The following is a 24,115-nucleotide window of genomic DNA, read 5'->3' as shown; positions in this document are numbered from 1 at the left end:
AGAGTATACTGTATGTCTGTCTTTGTTTTGATCAGTATGTTTTAAGAGTGTGTATATTGGCTAAGGATGGATTTTTTTTCTGTACAGCATGGTGGAAGATGTTTTAAAATTTTGCACTTTTCTAGGATTTGCAAGTTTGTAACCTGACAATTTTTAACGTGCACACTTTTGTACATAATTAGCATTGTATATATTTAACATGAATCTGAAGCAAATAAAAGTAATTGAATGCATAACTTCTCCTTTATTACTAGCGCAAAAATGAAACTAATAGTGTAGGAGTACACTAAATGAACAATTCTTTCATTTAGAAGGCAGTAGGAACAGCTGACTCAGTGTCCTGTCTTAATTGTGTTCAAGTAACTTTTTTTTTTGATGGGGAAGGAATCAAAGTGCATACATGAATGTACAGACCCTTTCAGACTAAGAATAGCTATGATTACTCAAGTGTTGCAATAAAAATTGTCTTTTTGCTGGGAAGGAGAGATGTCTGAGACATGAATTAGGGTGGGGAAAAGAGCCCACTAATGCATATTTATCTTTATTTATAAAGCTAAGGTTCTCCACCCACCCTGGGGACTAGAAGCATCTCTTTCCTTCCTCCTCATTGTCTTCCCATATAGTGACTTTTGCTGCAGAATATGCAAGGCTACGGATTCTGGAGATTACTGTCAATCAGGAGGAAACTGAAATCTGTTCCAGGCTCATGTTCTGTTGGTTTCTTACCCCTGTAAACAAGACAAACCATGCTGTGAGCTTTAACAGGAGCTAGGACTACTGTGCTTCCATCTGTTACTAGGGATAGAACAAGGCATCCTTATTCATAACAAGCAGAGTTTTGACTCCCTTCCTTGCCTGCATCATGGGACATACATATGAGATTTCTCAGTAATGCTATATGACTAAAGACATGAGTTCCCTTGTTCTAGAGTTCCATGCATTAGGGCTGAACTGGCATTCCCCTGGCCTTCAGTAACAGAGCTGACTATTGGGGCTCTTTCTGTGAACGGTAACCATAGATCGGAAATGTAAGTATCAATGGATGCGATGCCATAGCACTTAACCGGTAAGTTAGACATCCTTCAGAGTGCTGTCATACTGCCTGCTCCTTTGGAGCATAAAGCAATACTCATGTTTTCCCCAAAGAGAAATGGAAGCAAGGGATTAAGTAACTTCTGACGTGGGGGACAGGCAGCATGTGCCAGGAGTCTAATAGAAGTCTCTCTTCCTTTCTATCTGAAGGAGGATATAAATTAAAATTCAAATGAAGTATTTACCTCAAAAACAGACGTGCTCCTGTCACTCCTTGCAAGGTGGCTTTGTCTCCTTCCACGAGCAGCATCGCACCTTCCCGCAAGCCCTAATGTAGGTGGAAACATTTAATGTTATTTTCAAGCTATTTGAAAGGCTAGAATGAACGTTTGTCACAAGCAGGCCAGTCTTAGTGCAGCTCGCCATGACTACAAACAAGACTTTCTTGCTCACCTATTGCTAACAAAGATGCCAAGACAAAATTAGGTGTTACCTTTTTTTAGAAGCTGGTTTTCTTGTTTGTTTTATTTTTCCCTTATAAAGAAGGAGAAACCATTAAGGAGAAAAGGAAGATGTGTTTTTTCCACAATTACTTCTGCTATCACCATTCTTAGATCTGGCTTGGGCCAAGCAACAGCCAGCTGGGTTTGTTAGAGCACAATTTTTATACTCCAAGCTCAAGCCCAGGGACAGGAAACCCAGAGGTCCCACTTCCCCAGATAGACATACTGTAATTACTACTGCATGAGCAAATTCAGAAACCTACAGAGGTTAAAACAAAACATAAAGTTAAGAGTATCTGCAAAAAGATTAAGAGGAGGTATCTTACCATCTGCATGCACACCACCCCCAACATACAACATATGACTGGTGGCCAGTGACTGGAAAGATCAGAGCTGCCTAAAATACACCTGCAACAGGACTCCAAGCATCTAGTAGGCAGAATGCATTTCATTTGTTCTAACCCATTTTCTGCAAGTGAGCAAAATCCAAGGTTGAAGGTCTTAGTAAGAATATAACTAGCCTTCCATGCCACAGTTCTGTAAGGCTTGTCAGGCAGGGGAACCCACACTGAAAGCTAGCAAGAATGCATTTAAAATGTTTACCATGCAACAGCCATGAGCTTCCTGACTGGGAACTACTACTCACCAGAACTGGAGGGGTGTTTGGTTCTTCATGGTATTGACGAATTCTTTCCTCTCTTGTCTCCTGCAATAACAAGTGTAGATTTAGCTGCCCAGGCAGTAAGGTAGGACTTGGAGCTATCCAAGTAGCAGGTTGAGCAATTTCATAACATGAAACAAAGCAGGCACTTCACTAATGCTTTCATTAGACTAATGTATTGAAGGAAGTGGCAGGATTTACTTTAATAGAGATGTATTTTACCCTTCATCACTAGCAGCAATTGCTGTAGGTTGATCAAACAGAACTCACATATTCCCCACCCTGAAAAGCCTTAAAACTTTCGCTCAATTCATCCAGCTTGCTGCCTTTTTTTTTTTTTAATGCTATCTCTATGTGCGCACCCTCAGAACAAGAGCACTGAGGAAGGTGGTGGAAGCAAATGCCTGAGATGCCATCTTCATGAAAGAGGGTAGTGAACCATGGATTTCCACTGATTAAATATCTGCTTGTTTGTCCTCAAGTAGGCATTACACTGGCGAATTTCCTTCTGTGAACAGCTCTGCCATGTTTCCTGAGGGTTTGCTGCTGAACTGAGCAACAGTAGTTAAAGAAATCAAACCAGAAGGATTTGTTGGTAAGGAAACACAGGAACACAGCAGGGACTTGGTACAGCACAGAGCTTCCAGCCTCCTCTCGGGAAAGAGCGAAAGTTATTTATAGGGAAAAGACTGCCTGCTTATCTAGTGACAAGCTGATTAAATGAGTACCTACAACTTCATCTAAATTCTAGAAGCACACCCTGATCCTCCACCTCTTCCATGTCCCCTAATTCTTAATACTTCCTCTAACCATGAAGAAATTTTGATTACAAGGAGGAAAGTATTTGGGCCATTAAAAGATGCACCACAGAAACTGTTCCCTGAGGAATCAGCTCCTCTATATAGTGGAGATGTCAGTCTTTGTGCTTGATGGTTAAAGTGTTTTTCTTTCAGCTATACTAGTACATGTGCTTGCTCAGTACTGGACATCACAGGGTGTGTGCTCTGCCTGGACCCTAGCGCCCAGGTATTTTCTTACACAACAGGTTTGCATGCAATCTCAAGATCTCCCTGTTCTGATGGTTCCTTCAGACCTTTATATATTTAAGCCTCTTAATGTATGTTTAAGTTAGGTCTTCTCAAGCAGCAGGCAAGACAGACTATGGCAGGACTTTCCAGAAACACAGTCCATTGCATCTTAACATTTCAAGTTTCTCTCTCTCTTCCCTGCTGCCCCCCGCCCCTCCCCCCCAATTGACAGCCAATTCCATGCCAGGTATGAAGCAACAGTATTTCAGACATTGTACAGCTTCTGTTTGTGAAAAACACTTTGTTCCACCTCAGATACACTGTTGCCAACTCCCCTTCCCACTCAAAGAAAAGCTTTAGGAGGGAGTAAAATGTTACTGCCTCACTGGCATTTCGAAATGCTCTAGGGAGCAGCTGTTAGACATTCTATAGCTTTGTAAGCCTCGCAAATGCACGCTATCGTTACACCTCTGCACCCTGGTTAACTGTGTTAGCTCTGGCGTGCTTTACTTACACCCATGTGAGTGCTTTTAACATCTGGGTCCAGGTAGTGGGGGTTAATATTAAAAGGAACTAAACCTAGGGCCTGCAGGGAAGGTGGATAAACAATTGGCATGTCATTGGTAGTATTGATGCTGACGGTAGCAACATTAGTTCCTGCGCTGGATCCCATGTAAGGAATCCCATCCTGAAAGACAAAAGCAATGATTAGTATGCAGTATCACAACTAGGAACTGCATTTATAGCATCTTCTATCAGTCTCAGAGACTTAGCAATCAGATCAGACTTAGTCCTTCTAGCTTAGCTCACTGCTAACTTTACAGGTGAAAAGCAGAAGAACAAGAATTCAGGTTTTGAGGTGGGCAATAGTTTGTATATGTCACGGTTGTCAGAGAACTAGCTGTTGACTGTCCTGTACTCACAACTCTGTGACCCCATCACAAGAGAGAACTGGTAAGGTTGTCAATGCATATATTGGGCTTTGCTATTAAAAGAAGAGAGACTTCTATACATTGCAGTTACAGGCAATATCTGAACTAGCTTCTGAAGAGAGTAGACCATCTGAAGCCGAGTAAAATGTTGCCACAGCATCAGCTTACCAGTACTGTGACCAGCCAGTTTAGTGCTTGTTTAGGTATTACTACTATGCACATAGTACTATGTACTATGCTGTACATGGAAGGATTCCACACAAACATGCAAGTATATGGATAATGCTGAACAATTTGTAAAAATAAGCTATCTTGAGAGAACTGGTGCTAATATAACCAAATAGCTATCTAGACTTCACTGAGGCTCGAACATTTTCTGCCCACAACAGGCATTGAATTTCTGTATATTAAGACAGCCTAGCTAACCTTTCTTCTTAGCAGCTGGCCTTTTCAAACTTGCATAAAACTCTGTGAAGTTGTTTCCAGTTCCACATTGCTAGGGGAACACCTTGCTTCTGTTCTCCTCCATGAATGGTGTATCTTTGCTGTGCCTTACAAGAGTCACCAGCCAGAATGGGGCTGCTGATCAGAAGGGCTCAATGGCACTTGTACCTCTCAATTCCAGGTCAAGGAAGTACAAGGTAACGACACCATTTTCAACATTAACAGGACATTGTCTAAAAGGCATGTATGGATCCAACTCTATTTTCTGTTTATTAGCAAACAACCTGCAACTTGAACACATCTATATCTATTAAGAAGATACAAAGTAGACATCTCAAGCTGAAAAACAGGGTTTCTCTACATAGATTCAATCCTGCACTACTCTTCATTGGTATTTTAAGTTGAGGGGCTTACTTCTAATGTACTATGCAGCATTGTACATGCAAAGGTCTTGCAGTCCCACATCTGGGAAAATGCCCTAGAAAGACAGATTGCTGACCTTAGTCTTTTCAGGCTTCAGTGACTACTGACAGCCTTATTTGGCCACAGATTTCAGTCCACCAGGTTGCATGATATGGCTCAATAGTCGAAGTACATTAAAAACAAAGATGTAGAATCAACTTGGATTTGTCTGAACAAAAGCTTATGCGTGAGATCCTGCCATTCAGTCTTGGCCTGAGTCCTGTGTTTTTTACCTCAAGAACTCTTTTTCTGATCTCCTGTATCAGACTGTTGTCGTAGAGAGCTTTCAGGAGACGGAATGTGTTCCCACCTCCTGCAGAAAGACAGTCCAGCTTATTTAACATGCTTTCACCACCAGTTTTAATTGAAGCCTTTACACACTTGGCAGGCTCAATGATTTCTATGCTCTATTCAGCGTAGTATCCTGCTTTGAGCAGCAGAAAACCAGAAGCTTCAGAAGAATGGTCATTGGGCAGGCCACGGGCTCATGTCCCGAGTCCTCCTTGTAACACTGATGCTGGCTCTTTGACAGTGGACGCTGTTCTAACACTCAGAAGCATGGTATTAGGACTACACACAGTTTGAGCACAGTAGCCCTGAATCTTCTTAGACTTGATGTAGTGATGATACAGCTGTGATGATCATGTTTTTAATGCTGAAGTACTGTTCAAATGAATAATTTGAAACTTACTGGAGATGAAGATCCATTAATAGAGCTCTCCTTCCCTCCCCATCACTAAATTTAGGGTCTTACTGTTCCCAGTTAAAGTACTGTTTTCTGTAGTTTCTAATAATTGCTAGGCCCAACTTTTTCATTGTTGTCTCTACAATGCCAGCTCGGAGCAGGACTAATCCAGTGCCCTATATAAACCCTCACCAGGGAACATGAAGTAAAACTTACCGATAAATATTGCTTCAGATTTCCTCACAGCTTCCACTGGATCACAAGATTCATGAATACTGTCCAGCCCATAACCTTAAATGAAAAAGTATTTACCTTTGCCACTTTGGTTTGGTGGAAGAATGTGCCATGTTCAATCCCTCCCTGCCCCCCCGACCCCAAGCCAAATGTCTTGCCAGACAACCAGGGAAATTTCAGAGAACTCTACAACATAAAACAGAGTATACGTCCTACATTAGTGCAGGGCTTCTGCATCCAGCTATGCCAAAGGAAATGTTTGCTGTATGGATATATGTGCTCAGTGTCTAAGAGCAGAGCATTTCACTCAGCAGGTGCAGGCTGAGGCGCAAAGTCCTGCTGAGCATTACCGGCTAACTAGAAAATAAGAGAAGGAAAAAGCTGTCAGTCTTCAGCTTGGCTGTGAGTCTGAACAGGATGTGCCATCATTGGTCTAGCATTACTAGTGCAAATATCTGATCCGAGTATTTTTATCCGAGTATTATTATGTCATGATTAAAATGTCTGGCTTTGACAGATTTGCCTTGCTGGGGTTCACTGAGTACAGGAAGTGCCAGGAGAGCCAGAAGAACATGGACATTTGATAGCAGCAATCTTTCTGCAAGACAAGGAGCAAAGTGTGCTGCCCAGGGAAGTGAGTACTGATTATTACTACAGTAACAGGTCCAAAGTTAGCCTGAACGGTGATAAATATTAGGTGGAGGTGTTGCTGTAGGCTGCTCTGGAAAGATCTTTGCTTGAAGCAAAGCTCAGTTGCTGTTCATGATGGAAATATCTGCCTGGTTGAAGTACATTATAGTAATGGTCTTCACTTAACACCAGTAGTCGCGTGGCTTGACCAGAGGTTTAAGATGCATGGGAAGAAGTGTTCCCCCACGTGATTAAGGAGGATAAAAAGATGCCACTTAGTATTCAGGAACAAAAACTTCCTCCCTGAAGTGGTTAGAAGTGTTTGCAACAAGATTTCTTTGAGAGGCCTCTAAAGCATCTACTTCTAGGTAGAAGTTAGCAGCCAACTCCCTGCTGCTCTCACTCCCGTTGCTGGCCGTAACTTCACAGCGCGCAGCGCAGCCAGCCAAGCCCCTCTCCACCGCGCTCTGCAGCTCTTCCCCCCTTCGGACCCCGGTAAAACAGACTGTTGCAGAGGTGGTTGCCCAGAGGCGTTCACCGCCTCATCCCCTCTTAGAGAGCGGTTTGCAGTGCCCGCCCGGGTGCTGCCCAGCCCCTGCGGCACGGCTGCCCTCGGCAGAGGCGACGTTTCCGCAGCAGCTGCCCGAGGGACTCGGCACCCGGGGCGGGCCAGCCTTACCCAAGCTTTCAAACTTCTCCCTGGCGGTCCGGGCGTAGGCATCTCGGTCGTGCAGGGCGTAGGGAACAAACAGCACCCGCTTCACTTTCCTGGGAGGAGAGAGGGGAAAGAGCGCTTAGGCCCGCGCAGGCGGGGCACGGCCCGGGGCAGGCTCCCGCAGCCCCTGCGCAGCGCTTACTCCCCGAGGAAGCTCTTGATGTGCTGCTGGCAGTGGCCCAGGTACCCCCCTCCGTGCAGCGTGGAGTTGGAGACCAGCAGCAGGCGCCGCGGACCCCCCATGCCGCCCCCTGCCCTGCCCTGCCCACGGCCGGTGCACGCAGCCTGGCCCGGCCCGGCCCGCCCCTTCCTGCCCCGCCGGCGGGCCGCGGGGTGGGGCCGAGCCGCCGCCGCTCCCGCCGCCCCGGCCCGGCCCGGCCATGCTGGACTTCGCCATCTTTGCCGTCACTTTCCTGCTCATCCTGGTGGGCGCCGTGCTCTACCTCTACCCGGTAATGCCGTCGGCGGGGGGGGGCGGGGGTTCGGCCCGGCCCCCGGTGCAGGCGGGTAGGGAGCGAGCGGCCGCGGAGCCCACCCGCCACCGCGCCCCGCGCGGCCCCGGCCCCTTCCCACGTCCCCCGGGCTCGGGCGGGGTTTCGGGCCCGCCCTGGCCGTGCCCCACGCTGGTGCCCCGGGGCCCGGGTCCTGCTGGGGACGTGGCTGGCGCCCGCGGGAGCGCTTGTCGTGCAGGGCGGTGCCGGCCGGCCCTCCCGAGCCAGCGGGGCAGCCCTGCCCGCCCGCTTTGGCACACCTCATGCCTTACGTGCCCCGGTGAATCCCTCTTAGAAAGGCTTTAGCTGCTCACCTTGCAGTTTTGCACCTGTGCAGATCGCCAGGGCAAAACCTGGGGGTAAGGTCTACGCTGCAAACCTGACCCTTTACATCTTTACGCAGGGATCTTTCATCTAACCAGATGAATAATCCCCGTTTAGCCAGTGGGACCGGGCACACACTTACAGTTATCAGCTTCATAAGCCTTAGCAGGTTTGAGGCCTAAAGATGTGGCTTATCCAGCTTTTGTTTAATGTTTGTAAGTAGTGCAGCAGTATTGATGAGGAAAATCCAGCTCTCCTGCTGGAAAGCTGTGGTGGGGCTTTGTATAAAACCTAAGTTCAAAGAGGTTGACGCATTTCCTTTTACTCTCTAGGCATCTAGGCAAGCATCAGGTATCCCTGGACTCGCTCCAACTGATGAAAAGTAAGTGCTTTCCATCTTCACATCAATAAAGTTCAGCCTTGCCAGTGGATGCTGTTCGTGACCAAATATCCTCTTTGTGTTTCTCAGGGATGGCAACCTGCCGGATATCATTGCCAGCAGCAGTTTGCATGAGTTCCTGGCAAACCTGCATGAGAAATATGGCCCACTGGTCTCTTTCTGGTTCGGAAGGCGTCTTGTTGTCAGCCTTGGCTCAATTGGTCTCCTGAAACAACATATTAACCCCAACCGGTTGTGTAAGTGTCCTTTGCTTTGTCTTTGAGTCCATGTGTTCCTTCTGGCCTTGCTGGGCGTCCTATGTCAAAGGAAGCTAGGATTTCATTCTAAGTAGAAAGAAAATGAGACTTAGTTTGCAGCTGATATGGTGGTTCAGGTATGTCTTTGGTCCTGCTTATTGGACTTGAATATCAGTGACCTGATATTTGCTGCTGCCCAGTGACCATCAAGAAATTAGTCTGCTTGTGTCTTTTACCATCTCCCTGCAGGCAAATATTTATGGAAAGTATCATGCTTGTTAGTCACTTGGAACTGCAAGGCGAAGATCCTGTAGCAACTTGACATACGTGTTAAAAGCAGATTGAAATGCAATTTAAGAGGGGGAAATTCGCTAAATTAAGTCTGAGAAGAACTGTGCTAGTTTGTGATAGCTCCCTTCTGTGGTTCAGTGGGGAGGTTTTTAAAGTATTATTTGAAGAAGTTATTTAACTTTTGTTTTTCTTTGGCATGTAGAATTTTGTGATCTTCCAGACTTGAAAGCGGTCGGTGGTGCTGGTAGCCGAGTTGACCCTCTCAGTCCTGGGAGGATATTTTAATTTATGGTTTAAGTCTCTTAGGTGGGTGTTTTGCTTCCTAAGGTGATCACAGACAATAAGTTAACTCAGTTAATAGTTGGGTTTAACCTCTTGTTTTTCCAGTTTTCAGCTTATAAGGTTGAATGAGGTGCTGGTTGCACACCTCTGACCTGATACTGTAGGCTGTCTTTAGGCACAGGCGGATATCTCAGTATCACTTTATGCTGGGATTATGATGGGTAAACTTCTTGTACAGTTGCATGACAGACTCAAAAAAAATTGGTGATGATCTGGGAAAGTAGTGGGAGTTAAGGAAGATCAGCAAGACACAGTCGATAGCAATGGCACTCCAGAAGGTGGAAACCCACCCTGAAAGATCTGAATGCACTCAAGTGTGTTAGGGAGAAATTGAGCAGGCAGTCACTTTCTCAGAGTTCAGACAAGTGGTGACAGGCCCCTGAGCAGGCAAGTTCGCAGAAATGTACTGAATTTGGGAGTACCCAAATACTGGAGAAAAACAAATACAGTGCCTGGACTTCAGTGAGGGAAATGTGACCCAGGCAGTTACAGACTAGTCTGGCGTCCTGCTATGCCAAGGGCTAAACATATTTTTTAAGTATGGGGATAAGTAGGAAATGCATGCCATACTTCTTTGATAATTAGACTTCTAGACCAGGAAAGTGATAGAACTGTGTTTCTGTCAGGGTTTCAGTTCAGCATTTGCTTGGACACTGCTTGGGTCATCACTGAAGCTGGAGGTAATGGGATATGAGAAGTGAAAGAGGGAGCGTGCCTGGATTGTGTTGGGAAAGAGAAATGCTGGGCTGGGGAGGTGAAATACTCCCACTTATGTTAGCAGCCTGCCCTGATGGCGTCATGCTGTGACCCCTTGTCAACACAGTGAAGCAGAGTGTTGGAGCAAGGAGATGGGTACCCCTGAGGGCTGGGGTAGCAGAAACGGGAAGGGGAGGGGCAAGAGCAGGCTGTATTAATTGCCTGCAGGATGACATGGCCATGGAAAAAAAGAAAAGGGTGCATTGAGTCATGTATTTTCTGTAGAGAGAGAAAAGCCTCTAGGCTATTGCACAAGATGAACATGAGCCAGACCTGGAATCCTGTGTACGGCTCTGACCTCTGTAGTCAGGCATGATTTTGAATACAGCAAGTGTAAAGAAAGGCTGCCGGTGCTCTCAGAGGAGTGGGGAGCCTGTCATGCAGGAGGAGGCAGGGAAAGCGTGTTCAGCCCAGCAGAAGGAAGAGCTTATGGGGGGATCCTCGCAAAGGCAGCAGCAGCAGCAGGCTTAAGAAGGAGGGTTCTCATGATCTGTCCTGAACTCAGACCTGAAAAAGCAGCGATGATAGTTGTATCAGTGTTTTCCTTTTAGCACTGATGCTTAAGTGCAAGAAGTGCTCAAACTTTATTAGAGGTGAGGAATCTTACTGATTGTTTTTCCTGGAGCTTTGAGGTATAAACAACACGTAGTAGCTGAGGGGCTGTAGCAAAACAGTTCCTGTATCGTTTCCTGGTGAGTGGGATTAGGTGTTGTGGTAGCTCTCGGCCACCAACTGGCTCTGGGCAGCTTGCAGTTTGTTGGAGACCTGGCCTTGCCTGTACCTCTTCTGTGCATACAGTGCTGTGGGGCAGGAGATAGCCCACTGTGGACTGGGTTATATCCAACTCCTGACTCTCCAGCCCCACCTGAAAACCCTTGCCATGTGACTCCTCCTCAGTCTGCTGGGGTACCTGAGGCCAGAGCTGCTCTTCATAGATGGCTGCTTGTTGGTTTCCAAATTTGAGGTGTGGGGTTTGGCTCCAAGTAGCATAGGAAGGTTCCTCTTGTCTCATGTGTGTGTCACAGGTATGGCCAAACTTCTTGGAGAGAGAGAGAGAGAGAGAGAGGTGCTGATAGTGCATCTCTCATAAGAGCCTTGAAGTTGGACTAATTGCATTCATAGTTGTTAACAGGTTCCCAATACCAGGAGACTGTTTTTCCTCATGCTTAAAGCAGTGTTTGAAGTTGGTACGTTTTCATGGCCTCTTAAGCTTGGTTGAGATTAATTTGCAAGGAGAATTGAGAGGAAGTAAAACTTTGCTGCTGATACTGGTGATTCCTGTGAGAGGCTCTGGGGAAGCAGTCCAGGCCTGCGAAGGGTGTGGATGTGAACAGGGTGGACTAGTTCAGGATTGCCAGGAGCGGTGGGTTCAGAGGCCCACTTGGAAAACTCCCATGAGTTGATGTCTCCTTTTGGGTTGGGACAATGAACCTGAAGCACATTGAATGCTGGGGATGGAGCTATGGGTCCTGGCCTGTTTGAGCAGGACAGCTTCACTGCTGTTCTGTGTGCATTTGTACTGTGCAGGTTCAGAGATCCTTTCCATCTCTGATGTTCAGTTCTACTTGGCATCTGTCTTGACTATCCAGAGATAGATCTTTTCTCCATATTTACTTACAGTGGTGTCCAGGACAGCACTCTGAGGCTCTTGGGATGAGGTTCCTTGTAAGTGGAAGGAACAGTTGAAATTTTGATATGCTTCACTAAGAGGACTGAAAATGTAACCCTAGAGGTCTTTTCCAGACAAAGGAAGAAGTCTGTGGAAGTGCTGGCAGGACAGAGCTCTGTCTCTGAGACTGAGCTGTCTCTGAAACAGAGCTCTGGTTCTGTTTGTGCCTTGTGGACTCACTAGCCTCCCATAGCTGTGGAGCAAAAGCTGTTTCCTAAATACTGTGAGGCAGGGCCAGCCCTCAGCAAAGGGCAGCCTGGGCTCTGCAGTCCTGAGTTCACAACAGCGAGTGTATCAGTGGCGTGGGACTGCCAGTTTGCACTAGGGACAGGGGAGAAAACAATGGAGCCCATGGCTGATCCAGCAGTTTTCTTTCATATGCACCAGGAGAACTTTGCAGTTTCTGCAGGTGTTGGTGCTAAGCATCCTCTGGCCTCTCCAAATGCCTCTGCTTGCCAGATTTGCTGTGTGGGCTTTACCACCAGCCGTGTGTCTTTCTGGCTACCCCAGTGCTGTGCCTAGTTCTGCCAGGGCCAGTCAGCAGGGAATCGTGGCATGAATAGCAGCCGCCACTCCATGGCAAAGTACCTTGGAGGAGGAATTGTAAGCAGCTTCTGGAGTCACATTAACGGCCTGCTCCACATGGAGAGCCGCAGGTACCATCTGCTGTGCCAAAAGACACATGCACATACTCCTTGTCATTCCAAGTGGGAAAGAGGGTGAGATGCAGAGCTTAAAAACATTGGAAGGGAAATGATGAAAGAGAAGAGCATTTAGGAAAGTTTACCATATTCATGCCTCTGGCCTCATTAGCTGCTTTTGTGTCATTAGGTAGTAAGTCCTCTGCCGGTGGGAATTGTCTCTTCTTGTATGTTTGTCCAGTAGCGTAATGAGGCCCTGATCTCTGCTGGGAATCCTAGATACATCCACAGTTGGTAGAGTCATATGTGTCTAGCCCAGCCTTGATGTTTTCTGATGCCTCAGAGGTTTCACTTTCTGTCTGGGAGAAATAACAGACTGTGATAAACAGTGAAAATATCCCTCTTGAAAACCCCCTGATTGCTGCTTCCAAATAGTTCTTTAAAGATTCTGCCAGTTCTGCAAGACCCACAGAAAGGTTTACAGAAAGGGAAAAGCATATGCCATGCTTTATTGCACAGTTTTGCATTGACACCTAATATACTTTAGCAAATTTATTAAGTAGAGGCCCCTGGTGGTGGAATTCAGAGTTAAAAATCTGAGGTGAGCCATGGATATGGAAGATGGAGGATATGTGTTTTTGTCTAGTTTGTACACTGTTGCAAGTGTCTGTGCAGAAGGAGGATGGAAAGCAAGGTGATTAGAAGTAGAAAGCATTCTGTAGCTTAGTGGGGTACTGTTTTCTGTAAGAGCTTCTCTGCTGGAGGCAGCCCTGACTGAGAGGGGTAGGTGTTAGTTTGGGAAGAGCTCATCAGCAGGGAACTCAGTGCATGCAAGAGAAATCATGCAGGAGCAGTAGGGTGTCAAATGAGGTTTGCTGCGGCTGTGAAGCAAGGTAAGGAGTGCAGAGAGCAACATCTGGCTAAATCTCATGCGAGCTGATATGTCTTGAGTGCATAGCCATGGTCAGGGCAGGAGGGCACACCAGATGTCAAGGGGGAATGTGCTAGAGGGGCTGCAGATCAGGCTGCAAAAGAAGGGGAAGGAGCATGCCACGCTCACTGTTGTCACCAAGTCACTGGCACAACCAGCTGGCAACTGGCAAGCTGGGAACAAGCTTCCAAGGTGTTATTACTAAAGACTTACTTGGTAGAGCCAGCAGGCAACCTCTGCAGGGGGAGCTGATCACAGGATGGTACCCTGCCACAGAGAAGAGACCTTATGAGGTCCCAGCCCACACTGAGCAAGAGCAGCTTGACACCCCAAAGAGACTGTTCCTGGGGGAAGGAGCCATGCCTTGCTCACTGCCCAGAAGTAGCAGTGCCCGATTAAAGAGATTGCTGTTTCATCATCCCTAGGTGGTGTGACTGCCTGACTTATGAATGGTGTTTCCTTTACTTGCTTTCAGTGGATCCCTTTGAGACAATGCTGAAGTCCCTCTTGAGGTACCAGTCCAGCCTGAATGGGGATACAGGAGAGAGCCATATGAGGAGAAAGCTGTATGAAAATGGTGTGACCAAGTCCTTGCAAAGTAACTTTGCTCTCATCCAGAAGGTGCGTAACTGCCTTTGTACAGCAGAGAAGCCCTGTGTGGCTCACAGGGGAAAGTTTAGTGAGAATGATCACTAGGATAAAGGAGCTGCATTCAAATTAGTACTGAAAATATAAGCATCTGAGACAGCGAACAGCCTCTGCCCACTCAAGCACGGTGTGAATATTTGGTTTCTCTTAGCTCCAGTGGGTTAGGGGGAAGGGCTGAGCTTGATGACTTTTTATGCCAAGATACCAGATGCAGTTAAAGATACTGGAGCATCTGGAGTCTAGATTTATTTCCCAGGACAGGAGGGAGGAGTAAGGAACCAGCTATTGGGACCACAAACAGGTGAAGAACTGTTCTGTTGACAGTCTAGCAGCCAGAATATGATCTGTTTTCCTAGTCTGGAGCTACTAGTATTGAAGGTTTTAAGGTTTCTTTTGTGACAGAGGGAACAAGAGAGGAGGACAGGGCTGCCTTGTTGGGGGAAAACCTTGGGAAGAGGCAGAAGATTTGAGGCTAAAATGTTACTGTTTAAGTTAAAAATTGAATGAAACCCTGGAAAGAGTGTAGCTTCATGCCATAGCCATGAAAGTGTGGTCTGCCTTAGGAACTGGGTGGGAATGTCTCCAGGGTATGTTTGGTAAATAGGCTGCTGATATTACTGCCAACTAATGGTTCCTTCCCTCTCAAGCTGTCAGAAGAGTTGCTAGCCAAATGGCTCTCCCTCCCTGAGGCACAACATGTGCCACTCTGCCAGCACATGCTGGGCTTTGCCATGAAGTCTGTCACACAGACAGCTATGGGCAGCAGCTTTGAAGATGACCGGGAAGTCATCCGATTCCGCAGGCACCATGATGCAGTAAGTGTCAAAAAGACCTAGGAAATCTCCTATTATATTTTTCCACGCCAACAGCACACAGCTTGTGTACAGTTTAGTAGCAGCTACTGCTGAGACTTTAACATTAAGCTAACATTAAGCATAAGAGCTTGAGGGCTCTGCCTCAATTGTCCCACGCTGAAACTATTAGAAAGATCCTACTGCTGATCCTGCTGTCATTAGTCTAAGGTGTTTCTAAAGGTTCCGTGGGGATTGGGAACCCAGATCCAATGGCAGTTGAGAGGTGTTTGGTACCTAAGTCAGTTAAACTCTACTGGGAATGCCAGTGGAACTTCTTTTCAGAGGCTCTGTGGCATTGTGGAGAAAGGAAAATCCAAGGAGGTTCCAAGCTGTGTCCACATCTGGGGATGTTAAATCTGCTGGTGATAGGGTGGGAAAGAAACAGTTCTATCTCCCGTTCAAGATTCTCATGTCTTTTCCCCTACAGTTGTAATTACAGTTGTTTCATTTCAATTTCAGCTATCATAGATGTAATATCTGGAATGGGACATGGTGTCCTAAAGAGAAGACCAGTTCCGTATTCACAGGAAGTCTTCATTTGACTTGGTGTTTTCATTTCCTGAATAGGGAAGAATAGACGAGTCCTAGGAGTCTCAGCCTGTGGTGAGTGATGGTGCTCTTCTCTGTCCTTCTTTCAGATCTGGTCGGAGATTGGGAAGGGTTTCTTGGATGGATCCCTTGACAAAAACATGACTAGGAAGAAGCTCTACGAAGACGGTAGGTTCCTCCCAAAATTACGGTCTTCCTCCCACTCTGATTAATACTTAGAGTTAGCTAGCATATGGAAGCACTTAATTTGCCCAGCTGTCTTGGCTTTTCTGCGGAGTTGATCATCGTGCCATAAGCTACCAGCTGTGTCCTTACTCTCGCATAAGATCATTGTTTTGGAGTTGAGTGACAAGCCTGCCATTGCGCAAGAAATTTGTAGGGCTAGAACTCTAGTTCCAGGTCTGGTTCTAGGGTCTGTCCAGTCTGGAGGCTGATAGAGGATCCTGGGAAGTATCTTGTGCTTGCTCCCTTCCTGTTCTGTTCCCTAGTGTCCACTTTTGACCTCTCTTGGAGGCAGGCAACTGTGCTAGGTGGAGACAGGTGGAGCCACTTGGTTTGGCCTGTATGGTCATTCTTACGATGCACCATTTGGTGAATGTGCTGCCAGACAGTCACTCACAGGCTAGGAGACACAAGTACAGAGGTGCTGCTTTGATGGATACCTTCCATGTGATAGCCTCTGGTGTGCTATTACAAGGTAACACGATTTTCAGGTCTGTTATGGCAGTGCTTTTATTTCTCATATATTTCACAGTAAGTTATTTTATTTTTTGGTTGTCCTGTCTTTTTCGTTGTTAATAGTTAAAGCCTTTCAGTATTGATTGATAAGATGTTAAACAAAAGTAGCTTGTATCTAGAACTAAAGATTTGCTTGTAAATCCTCCAAACCCAGTGTTTCCTTCTTTATGCTGCTGGTTCTGTGGGTTTCAGAACCTGAGGACAACTACTGCCCCATTAAAATGGGCTTCTCCCCTGGGCACTTGTTCAGGACTGTTCCTGAGTTGTAGTAGGATGATGCATTGGGACAGAATTTCACAAACTCCAGATAGTAAGGCTTGGTGTTTAAGTGTTACTGGCCTTCCTATGCAGAAAGGAGGGAGGAAGGGTAGTTCTAAGACGAAGGGGCTGAACTGGGCCTTGGTAAATTGAGTTTAAGATCCATCTTCTGCTCCACGTTTCCTGGATGGTCTTGAGTAGGTCATTTAAATCAGACAGCCAATGGCATCTAGGTCCCTAACTCCCCACAGCTCCCACAACAGCCACCAGGAGTTAGGCACCCAGGTATCTTCAGATGTGGACTCTCTGTGCCAAAACCCTCACATGTTTTCCCCACCTTCCTCTCTCGGTCTATGGAGAGTCTTTAGCACAGAGCCATCCTCTTGCACCATGCTTGTAGAATGCCTAGCAAAAGGGAGACCATCAGTGGCTGGAGGTGCTGTAACACATTAGTAATTATAACTCTATAGGCCATGCAACTACTGTTCCCTGGCTCAAACGTTTTTTACGGGGGCTGATTAAACACATTCTCTGGTGGTTCACCACTAACTGTTATTTGACTTCCACTTAGGTGGAAGTCAGCTCATAGACTACATGTCTTGGTTATACCTGTAAGGGTGGCTTTTTATAGGCAACCTGTCTTATTTGGTTCCTACATTTTCAACTAAATTGGAGATACCGCCTGCCAAATTGACAGTAACATGTAACAGAGGCTGCTTCTGTAAGTGAGCCCAGCAGGGACAGCTGGTCTGAAAATCTGCCTGGGGAGACGGATTTGCTTCTCTGCAGCACTCAGGATGGCCAGATTATTTTAAAATAAACATTTCTTTTTGCTTCCAAAGCTCTGATGGAGATGGAATCCACCTTAAGGAAAGTTACAAAGGAGCGCCGAGGCAGATCATTCAACAGGCACATCTTTATAGACACCTTGCTGCAGGGGAGCCTGAGTGACCAGCAGGTCTGTGCAGCTGTTGTGTCATTACACAGTAATGGATTTTCGCTAGTACAAGCTCATTACATTGTAGCCTTTGATTAATTTAAGTTTTTGCATCTTAGGTCAGATTCCTTACTAAAGCAGGGTTTCTCATTCTTTTCCATTCCTACAATGTTTAATTGCATTAGACTTTGCTAGCTTGCCTCGCCACTGCTTTGTTGCTATTTTTATAAACCAGAAGTATGTTAGTATTAAGCATGTCTCATGTGCCGTTCCAGTGGAAGTTCTGTAGAGAGTTCACTCTGTGTCTTCTAGATGGGTTTCCTGCTCTCTGCACTAGAGATTTCATGCACTTGAATGGAGAATGTGCCACTTCTTTTTTTATCTTTGCAGTCTTATGAACTTCACTCTCTGAAGTAGATTTTATTTCCTAGATTCTGGAAGATACAATGATTTTCTCCTTGGCAGGATGCATAATCACGGCTAACTGTAAGTACAGATTGTAGGTAACTTTCCATCCTTACACTCAGCTGTCTAAAACTGTGTGTGATGACATGAGACTTATTCTAGGCTAATAAAAAATTATATTAATCATTCTGTTTCTCCTGAGCTGCAGATGTATAGAAGAAGCTAATTTTACAGCGGACTCTTGACACAGCCTCACAGCTAGTGAGTTGAAACTAAGCTGTGTTTGACAACCTTCCCAGTCTTTTGGTGAACCTTAGAATTTTTTCCCTTGCATTTAGAATGCTTTTCGCTTGCATTCTAACCCCAGCCAACTGATGCTAAATTTAATGAAAAAGCACCAAAAGATGTAAGCCACAAAGATCATGTTGTAAAATAGGTTCTGGCACATGGGAAGGAAATTAGAGCAGAGTACTGGAATCTGACTGGCCGCTTTGAATTTCTGGAGGATAGGTGTGTTCCATGTATGGAAGACTTTCAAAGGAGCTACTTTGGGATTTGTGCAAAGATTATGAAGAAAAAAAACCCAAATAAAAATACAAACTGGAGCTGTGTAAAATCTCTTACAATAGGGGGATGATTATCAGGCTCTGTATCTCAGCCAGTGGGGCTGGGACTCCAAAGAAAACCTCCCAGGTGCAGCTGGGTGTAAAAGAATGTGGAAAGTAAATTTGGCAACTGTGATAATACTCTCCCCAGAGAATATCCTCTCTAAGTACTCCAGGAAGACTGGCATTTTAAGGGGCTGGACTCTTCAGGGATTCCAGATAGTTCTCATGAATAGACAGTTTGGAGTGGTAGAAACATTTCCTTGTAGCTTTAGGGAAACTGCGTCCTACACGCTTATTTGTTATGCAAGGTTTCTTTTTCACTCTGCTATTGAAGATATCTCTTGAGTACCTCACAAAATAGATATAGGGGAGACAAGTGCTGGCCAGCCTGCTGCAGAGAGCTGTACTGTTCTTGTTGCTCCCTGTCAGGAGGCCCAGGTGTTGGCTGTCTGGAGCACTAACCTATGATGTGCTGGGGAATGCCCTAAATAAGGGCGTTTTCTGATACTTTGGACAGACCATCCTTTCATTGGCATGGTTGGTCTAATAACCCTGGTTCCCCAGGGTTTGCTGGGCTGTGTGGTCCCTTCTCCAGAGCTGTGAGGCTGAATGGCTCGGTCTCCTGCACAGCTCCCTAAGCTCCTCATAGCATTGGAAAGAGAATTTTAGCTTGCAGGGTCTCTTGTTACACAGGAGTTCAGCCTCTACTCCTGCCACTGAATACAGAATCGGTACAGCCTGCTGTGAACAGAGGTCACTCTTTTCTGGGTCAAAAAGTAATGTTGCAAATACAGGAAGTAAGACAACCAAATGCAGTTTGTAAAGGATTGAATTTTCTGGGTCCAGTCTTGTCTTGATTTCTTCCTCAGTGTGTACCTGGGCAGTCTATTTCCTGACAACCTCAGAAGATGTTCAGCAGAATCTCTACAAGGAGATGGACCGTGTTCTGGGGAAGGGACCAATTACACATGAGAAAATCGAGCAGCTCAGGTGGGTCCCATGGAAGGAACTGCAAAGGAAGGTTATCTCATGTGGTGAGGACAGGGGCTTCATGTGCTGGAGCCTGATGCCCAGCCTGTACTGGGCCAAGAGAAGGCATCCAAAAGCTACTCCCTTCTTTTTTCTGGAAGTGGTCAAACCACAGGATGACTTGCAGCACAGAATCTGCTGTAGGGCTCCAGACGTGGGGACCAAGCTGCTCTCTTCAGGGTGTCTATAGGAAACCCTTTAGGTTCATTGGCAGAGGAGAGCACAGAATCAGTGCCCTGGCTGCCAGGCCAAAATTTGTTTGCTTACTGTCTTGTTTGATTTCTGTCTTAGTTTTCCAAAAGTAGAGGTAGTCAGTCATTTTAACAGTTGGATTCATGTTAGACATATTTAGAGAGAAAGTATGGGATAATCTTTTCAAAGGGCCACAGAACTAGGATGATGAGTGGTCAAGAGTGTGCCTTTATTTTTCTTGCATCTGTTAGTGCAACTGGGTGCATTTTGTATTTGGACTAGTGTTAGAGTTTCAGTAAGGGAGTATTGAATATGTGGGTTTCTTGCTGCTTCTTGCATGGGTGCGAGGTCCAGGAAAAGGGCTGGTGTGTTTATGCTTTTTAGCAAAGTTAGTCTGGTTTAAAATCTGAAAAAAGTGTGGTGAAGAGAGATTTCGATAACCTTCCCTAAAAGCTGATAATGACATTTAATGCTTCTTGCAAAGATGCTGGGACTCCTTGCCAGAAAAAAGATGCAGTGCCTCAGTGTGGCTTGAGACAGCTCCAGGAGCAGACTGTGACCCTAAATGCAGCAGGTGACAGCTCTCCCTGCTGCCACAAGGACATGGACAAGCTTCTCTCTGGGAGGGTTAAACTAACCGAGTCTTACTGGTTGCAGATACTGTCGGCAAGTCCTCTGTGAGACAGTGCGAACAGCAAAGCTTACTCCCATCGCTGCACAGCTGCAGGAGCTGGACGGCAGAGTCGACCAACATACTATCCCCAAAGAGGTAGGACAGTACTGGGAGCACTAGGCCACTCTCCTTTCCTGGAGGGGAATTTGCTGTTTCCTCTTCTTCCCGCAGAGGGGTGAGGCAGGAAGACCATTTCTTCTGACACTCTTGAACCTGAGCAGCTGCTCTGTCATCAGAAAGTACAATTTAGCTCAAAGTTTGCCCTGCAGTTCCTCTGTGGGAGAGGTTCTGGGAATTAATGTTCTCTTGCTGAGCAGATTTGCTTCCAGTTCTGGGTCTGCAAGGTCCACCATCTTTTGAAGGGGCTTATGGGCTCAGTTGTGCATAAAAGAGCATGATTTCAGGCCTGATCATATCACCCATATTTCCCACACAGAGTGGTACCTTCCATTGCAGAGAATAAAGTAGTCCATACGTACATGGCAGCAAGAGTAGAGGAACGGGATCACACCCTTTCTAACCGCCAACAGTTGTAGCATTGGCCTTAGAAGTTAAAATCCTAACATTTGGGCATGGATTATGGAAATCTGTAGATGAATATAGCATGTTATCTTTTTAATCCACCTAATAGATATGAGTAGTCTACAGAATAATCATCATCCAGCAGGGCTGTCCAGAGGTGTCTTTAATTGTGCATTTCTTTCTGCTCTGACATACATCTCCTAATTTTCTTTGCAGACACTTGTGCTTTATGCTCTTGGTGTGATGCTGCAGGATAGTTCATCGTGGCCATCACCGTACAAGTATGTAGAATCAAGACTTCTATTGCAACTAATTCCTTTCCTTCTTTAATTAATATTCTTTAGATCTTACAGCACAGCCTGTTTAGCTGCGGGGCCTGCCTTAAGCAGATTTTGGAGATGAAAGGGAGCCTGTAAGAAAATCAGTTTATGAAGGTCTTGGTTTGTTTGTCTCCATGGGTGGGATTTTGTGGCAATTCAAGTCACGATCCTCCCATGCTCCACACTGCGTGTGTGTGTTAGAGTTTAATAACAATATTTTTGCATGCACACACACAAACGCACGCAGCTTCCCTGGCAAATGCTGGTAAATTATTTTTAAGGTTTTCTGTGAGAGAGAAACAGTGATTTGAATGGCTTTGGAATCACTGCTTGTCATCATGAAACAATGATGCAAGGGAGGAGATGTCAGTCTGAAGTTTTGTTTTTTCAGGGGAAAGGAAAATTCTACCTCATTACTTCTATCTGTGAAAACAAAACTGGATCCAGGCCAGCATTTCAGAGGTTAAAGAAAAAATTGCTGTAGCTTCCTGTGGCCTCCAGGTGGCAAATTTTAACATGTATCTTACATACTTCACTTGGGCTGGGAAAAAAATGTGGGTCAGTTATTCTAGACAGAGAGAACAGACAGCTGAGATTTAGGAGAAAGAATAGAGCCTTTAGAACAGCACTTGTCCTCTCCCGCAAGTGTAGCTCTTACAAAAGGGTCAGGCATTGATACACTGATCTATGAGCATCTTGGCAGGGATTGCCCACTAGGATAGGACACACACTGTGTTTAGGAAGGGTTTGCTGCGGCCTCGTGGGAGGGACAGTGAGGACTGCTATGAACACAGTGTGTTTATTCCAAGGAGAAGGTTGAGGTTAGCCTGAGGTAGATGTGTGTTTCTGTGATGGAGATAGGAGATCAGCTCTTTGTGATCCTTTCACCTACCTACTCTACAAAAACACTGTGTGTGGCTGTTTGCCCTTCCTATTTTTTTGCTAGGCAGCTGCATTTTCTTTCCTATTACAACATCTGTAATTTGCCAGTTCAGTTCAATGTAAGTTTGATGCTGCTTTTACTGAGGGTCAGCACCCACATGCCTTTTCACCTTGGTAGAAGCAGAGCTTGGATGTTTAGGCAGGGAGCCAAAGGCTTGAAGTATAAGCAGAAATATTTAGCAGAAAGTGAAAGAGAACTGCCTTCCATCCATCAAATTTCCTGTTTGTTTTTTTTTTATATATATATTTAAATTGAATGATATTTTATTAGTCTCCCTGTGGTTAGTTGATTATGGGAATCTTGTTTTAATTCATGCCAGCCCTGGATAATAGTTTTCTCACAGCCTCCACTATCCTAATGCTGGAAACCACTTTTCTCACTTGAATGAGTCACCAGCTTCCCTCCCCCAGCACATACACATACACACACCAGCTGCTTGAAGAGAAGGGTGAGGGGTAAGAAGAAAAGGGAAATATTTTTGGAAGTGAGAGAGGAAGGGATGGGGGGGAGAGAGAGGGAGACAAATCAGATTGTATGTGCCCTGGAGGGGAATAGGGGGCAGGTAGCAGCATCAGCTCAGCTGTGTACTCAAGCTAAATGCCCACTGCTGAGAGGTAATGCATATTAGTTCCAGCCCTCTGTCACACTAACTCAGTTTATCAGCATTTTGACCAAGCTGGGACACAGCTGACCAGCTGGGAACATAGATGGAGTGGATGCACAATTGCCTTCATATATCTGTGTGGAATTATCCAGCATGATTTAGAGAGAGAAAATTAGTGAGATTCTGTATTTCGTTGCCAGTTTCTTACTTGTGTGTGTGCGCACATGTGTCCGGGGAAAGGATCCTGTGCCCGCACAGAAAGCCTCAGTGTGTTTTGTCTTTCATAGGTTTGACCCAGAGAGATTCAATGAGGAATTGGCCATGAAAAACCTCTCCTTGTTGGGGTTTTCAGGAAGCCAGGAGTGCCCGGAGTTGAGGTGAGCATAGGGAAGGAGGTCTTTGTGTGTGTCTGTGGCAGACAGGAGAGAAGGTGCTTTCAGCTTCTTCCTGTTACTGCTGAGACAATCTGTCCAAGCTGGCAGTTGTCCTTTGGTGGATTTACATCATAGCAAGGTTTTTATTCTTTTCTCTTGCCTCTTCCCTCAGGTTTGCCTATATGGTGGCTACAGTTCTGCTGAGTGTTCTGGTAAGGAAACTGTATCTCCACCCAGTGAAAGGACAAGTCATGGAAACCAAATATGAGCTGGTAACCTCACCAAAGGAGGAAGCCTGGATCACAGTGTCTAAGAGGAGCTAAGAGCAAGCAAAACAAGGGGCTAAAAGTGCCAGCAGTGAAGTTCTGAGCAAGCGTCTTAGGGGGAATCATGCTGGCACCACACTGATTCAGCCAAGGAATTTTACATCCGGATTTTGTTACCTTCCAGGTTCTTAATGGCATACCTCTCTTGGGTACTTTTTCTAACTCGACTAGTAGTCATATTAAAGTAGATTTAATCTGTATGCCTTTTTTACATTTGCTTTTGGATCTCTGGCCAAACCACTGCAAAGGAAGCAACAAAACCTTGCAGTGGTGTATGTACGAACTGTTGGGTGCCAGCTAGTCAAAGACCAGACTTCTGGTTAATCCAGCCCCTTTCCAACAGCAGCCAGAGCTGGATAAGAGTGCTTCTCTTATCCAGGGGAATGCTTCTTCTTGGATCCTAGCTAGATAAGACCTTGGAGACACAAGGACAAAGCCTTTCTCTATATATAGGTATTTTTATTCAAAGTGTCTTTCCTTCCCTTGAGCTATAGCTATAACTGTCAAGAAGAGCAGATATATCTTGTGAGAAGTATGTGTGAGTGTGTGTGAGAGAGAGAGAAAGAGAGAAATAAAGTGGGGTGGGAATTGCACCACCAGTTCTCTTGCTGTGTAATCTTGCCATGCTGTGGGGTTGCAAGAGAAAGGATGGCTGAGAAATGCTAGTAAACCAAGAGGAATAAAATTGGTTTGGCCCCTGAGAAAACAGAAGCATCAGTAATAATATA

General features: G+C 45.7%; 2 protein-coding genes across 4 annotated transcripts; one reads left to right on the top strand and one right to left on the bottom strand.

Annotated features, from left to right (window-relative positions):
- Positions 1-224: 224 nt before the first annotated feature.
- On the bottom strand, positions 225-7,639 carry LOC142414418 (alpha-aspartyl dipeptidase-like). Its single transcript, XM_075511630.1, has 8 exons — positions 7,469-7,639; positions 7,291-7,379; positions 5,964-6,038; positions 5,296-5,375; positions 3,739-3,912; positions 2,182-2,241; positions 1,278-1,360; positions 225-728 (listed from the first exon to the last, which is right to left on the bottom strand). The coding sequence occupies exons 1-8, from the start codon at positions 7,567-7,569 to the stop codon at positions 650-652; spliced, it is 741 nt and encodes a 246-aa protein (XP_075367745.1). The 5' UTR covers positions 7,570-7,639; the 3' UTR covers positions 225-649.
- On the top strand, positions 7,620-23,955 carry CYP20A1 (cytochrome P450 family 20 subfamily A member 1). Of its 3 annotated transcripts, none has more exons than XM_075511627.1 (13): positions 7,620-7,778; positions 8,474-8,523; positions 8,611-8,777; positions 13,883-14,028; positions 14,703-14,870; positions 15,548-15,626; positions 17,297-17,412; positions 17,823-17,877; positions 19,274-19,394; positions 20,283-20,394; positions 21,037-21,101; positions 22,975-23,064; positions 23,234-23,955. In XM_075511627.1, exons 1-13 carry the CDS (start codon positions 7,707-7,709, stop codon positions 23,382-23,384), a joined length of 1,392 nt encoding a protein of 463 aa, XP_075367742.1. In that variant the 5' UTR covers positions 7,620-7,706; the 3' UTR covers positions 23,385-23,955. The 3 variants fall into 3 exon arrangements, with proteins under 3 accessions (XP_075367742.1, XP_075367743.1, XP_075367744.1); XM_075511628.1 differs by having other exon boundaries at positions 7,640-7,751; XM_075511629.1 differs by lacking the exon at positions 7,620-7,778 and adding an exon at positions 8,279-8,356.
- Positions 23,956-24,115: the final 160 nt, after the last annotated feature.

This window comes from Mycteria americana, chromosome 9 (assembly GCF_035582795.1).
Source record: "Mycteria americana isolate JAX WOST 10 ecotype Jacksonville Zoo and Gardens chromosome 9, USCA_MyAme_1.0, whole genome shotgun sequence".
NCBI lineage: Eukaryota > Metazoa > Chordata > Aves > Ciconiiformes > Ciconiidae > Mycteria > Mycteria americana.
The sequence above is the reverse complement of the archived record's forward strand: the minus strand, read 5'-3'. Positions and strand labels throughout refer to the sequence as shown.

Excerpts from the sequence above, each read along its gene's own strand:
- LOC142414418 (XM_075511630.1), bottom strand. The coding sequence starts at position 7,569 with ATGGGGGGTCCGCGGCGCCTGCTGCTGGTCTCCAACTCCACGCTGCAC. Across the intron at positions 2,242-3,738 it reads TTAAAAGCACTCACATGGGT|GAGACAAGAGAGGAAAGAAT; the intron begins GTAAGTAAAGCA and ends TTGTTATTGCAG. Across the intron at positions 1,361-2,181 it reads CAAACACCCCTCCAGTTCTG|GGCTTGCGGGAAGGTGCGAT; the intron begins GTGAGTAGTAGT and ends CACCTACATTAG.
- CYP20A1 (XM_075511627.1), top strand. The coding sequence starts at position 7,707 with ATGCTGGACTTCGCCATCTTTGCCGTCACTTTCCTGCTCATCCTGGTG. Across the intron at positions 17,413-17,822 it reads GGAGCCTGAGTGACCAGCAG|ATTCTGGAAGATACAATGAT; the intron begins GTCTGTGCAGCT and ends TTTATTTCCTAG. Across the intron at positions 23,065-23,233 it reads CAGGAGTGCCCGGAGTTGAG|GTTTGCCTATATGGTGGCTA; the intron begins GTGAGCATAGGG and ends CTCTTCCCTCAG.